The sequence below is a fragment of the Drosophila erecta genome, unplaced genomic scaffold (assembly GCF_003286155.1).
Source record: "Drosophila erecta strain 14021-0224.00,06,07 unplaced genomic scaffold, DereRS2 tig00000126-arrow-pilon, whole genome shotgun sequence".
In the NCBI taxonomy this organism is placed as follows: Eukaryota; Metazoa; Arthropoda; class Insecta; order Diptera; family Drosophilidae; genus Drosophila; species Drosophila erecta.
The window spans coordinates 15580684-15583376 of NW_020825209.1; the positions used below are offsets into that span (position 1 = coordinate 15580684).

Consider the following 2693-nt stretch of genomic DNA (forward strand, 5'->3'; position numbering starts at 1 on the left):
GCATTCTATCTCATAAATGAAAAATTAGTGACGAATAAATAAATATTATATATACATGTATACATATATACATACATATATATATAAAGTACAAAAATGTAATAAAATGAATTAAAATAAAAGGAACAAATTATATCGAAAAGCAATAGTTAGAAAACTAGCTTAGTTGGGGAACATGGAAATATTTTAATGTTTAACATTTATTATTTATATAATTTATTATTCATATAAATATACGACCCTATTACAATTGTAATGTCCTCCCCGTGATGTTCCCTGGGTACCAAAAAATTACATATATTACAGATAGTTAATAATAAAAATATTTATATGTAAACGGTAGCTAATTCGAGCGGCGAGTTGGTTCGTCACCAACTCCTCTATCCTAAGGGATCTCCGGATAACTCTGTTTGGTGTCATCAATCACCACAGCAGCCGATACGCCGACAAGCTGAGTTAAGTGTGCGGTACCAGGCAAAAAATGTTTATGTAAACCATATTGTGGGTCTAGACGAGGAAATACTCTGCATATATCTACAAATGAAATTTACATTAAAGTAGTAATTTAAAAATTTATTCCTAATAGATAAACGTAGAAAACTTAAAACTTTTCACTTACGTGAAAAGAAAAACAAATTTTTTTTGCGGCTTTCTCGAATTCTCTTATACTCTGCCTTAAAAAAGTTCACGAGTTACAGTATCCGACACGGAGGAGATGGAGGCGGAGGAATAGTTAGCTAAAATCAATTGACATGATTTTCATACGAATTGTCATAACAACAACAGTGCTAACCCATATTTTACAGCTCACTCCGGTTCGTGGTACGAATGTTGGCCCCCAAATACGCAAATGTATCTTCGTGATCGATCAAACTTGGACCCTTGCCCGTAACTATGGGTGACCAATTCGAGGCAAACTAACCTAAGCCAAGTCGAAAGGCGAAGCGTTGGCCAGAAATCAGTTGGGCAACAGCGAGCCAAGGAGCTGGGACGCTCGGCAAAATCCAGATAATATAGAACCCAAACAAACCAAGGAAAGAGGGACCCTACACTCCACAAAAATATGTGCGACTGCGGCTGCTACTCCTACTGTCTGCAAGACAGCTCCTGCTACAGCCACTATCACTCGCATTCTCACTTGCACTCGCATCACTGCTGTGCGGGCTATAAATATTTGAAGTGCCTCTGCCGCTACTATCGTCATGGGCACTGCACCTGCTCCTGCTGGCGGCGGAAATGCTATCTGCTCTAAGTTGGATGAGGTCCCTTTCCAGGACAAGGATGAGGCGGAGATCCACGCCAAATGAGGCGCAAGAGTCAGCACCACACAAATCACAACTCAAACAACGCAAATCAGCAAAGAAATCACAAGATGAAGTCCTTTAAGCAGTTGCATAACACTTGGCTACATCCAATGGAGCAGGAGTGAAATGGAAAATGAAAAATGGTGTGGAAAATGGAGAACGGAGAATCAGAAAGGGAGAGCAGCAAACAACTAGCGTGCATACGGATCGTATGTGCAACGTTTTCAGTTGTTGTGTGAGTGTGCATGTGCTTTTGTCTGTGAGTGCAAATGGTTCAAGGATGTGGCTAACATTGTTAACGACTGCGTTTTGCATTTTGCATCTGCAAAATCCCCATTCACACCAAACATACACCTAAGCCCAGTAAAGCAAATCGTATTAGTGCCTAAGAATTACTTTACACCCCACAATATATACTCGATAAACACCCAGAACACATCGTTACCGAACTAAATGCATTCCGACGTTCAAGTTTATCGCCATATTTGTTACGTTTCCAATTTAAAAACAATCTAAAAATGAAGTTTTACTCCAACACTACTAAACATATGCACTCTTCAATGGCAGGGAAGAAGAATATATATGGAAAAGTTTATAATCTATTGTGAATTAATATACTAATGAATTAAATTTTCTGCGGAAATAAACCAAAATGGGATTCCCTGTATTTGGGTTACGTGTTGAGATTATCTGTTGCAAATGTATAATTTTTCGTGGAAAACTTTATGATTTATCCAGAAATACTTGCTCTAATTATCTATTTCAATCCTAGCTGTTTTCTAAATTATAAACCATATGCCACGTAATTTCTACACAGGATCTACATTTTTCCCCATCGTAACCACCTTTTCTGACTTCATTCATTCCTAGCTTGGTGTTGGAATTTTCCGACTGCGTTTTAAATATCAACTGATAACTCAGAATTAGCGGAAAGGGATGGGATCCTAACGGTGACTAAAACTGGAATGGAGGTGGTATTGTACAATTACAATATTGTGCAGGGGGGTACAATTCTGTTGACATTTTCTTGGCACATTGTAAAAATTTGTCGATTATTTTAGGGACAGCTTCAAACAACTTTTTTCAAGGATTATAAAGCAAAATAAAAAAAGGCGAAACATGTACTCTTTAATACAACTGTTTTAATATAATATATCCATCTTTTACCAGATTCCTCATATTGTTGCCAAATCCCCAACTAGTTTCTTTCGTACAGTCTCGGTAATGAAGTCCAACCTCATTTCCTGACGCTGTATCGAATGTTAGTTGATAAAAGTGTATTTTGTTGTTAAAGAGCGAAGAGCTTCTGCTGTGTTTGAGGTTCTGTATTTTAATGTTGAATGAGTGCTGATGTTGGGTTCAGCTAACCCGCACATACAATGCTTATAT

At 37.7% G+C, this 2693-nt stretch overlaps 1 protein-coding gene across 1 annotated transcript; it reads left to right on the plus strand.

Annotated features, from left to right (window-relative positions):
- The first annotated feature begins 925 nt into the window (after window positions 1-925).
- LOC6549723 lies at window positions 926-2436 on the plus strand. The gene has a single exon (XM_026982603.1). The coding sequence runs from the start codon at window positions 1064-1066 to the stop codon at window positions 1250-1252; it is 189 nt and encodes a 62-aa protein (XP_026838404.1). The 5' UTR covers window positions 926-1063; the 3' UTR covers window positions 1253-2436.
- Window positions 2437-2693: the final 257 nt, after the last annotated feature.

Excerpts from the sequence above, each read along its gene's own strand:
- LOC6549723 (XM_026982603.1), top strand. The coding sequence starts at position 1,064 with ATGTGCGACTGCGGCTGCTACTCCTACTGTCTGCAAGACAGCTCCTGC.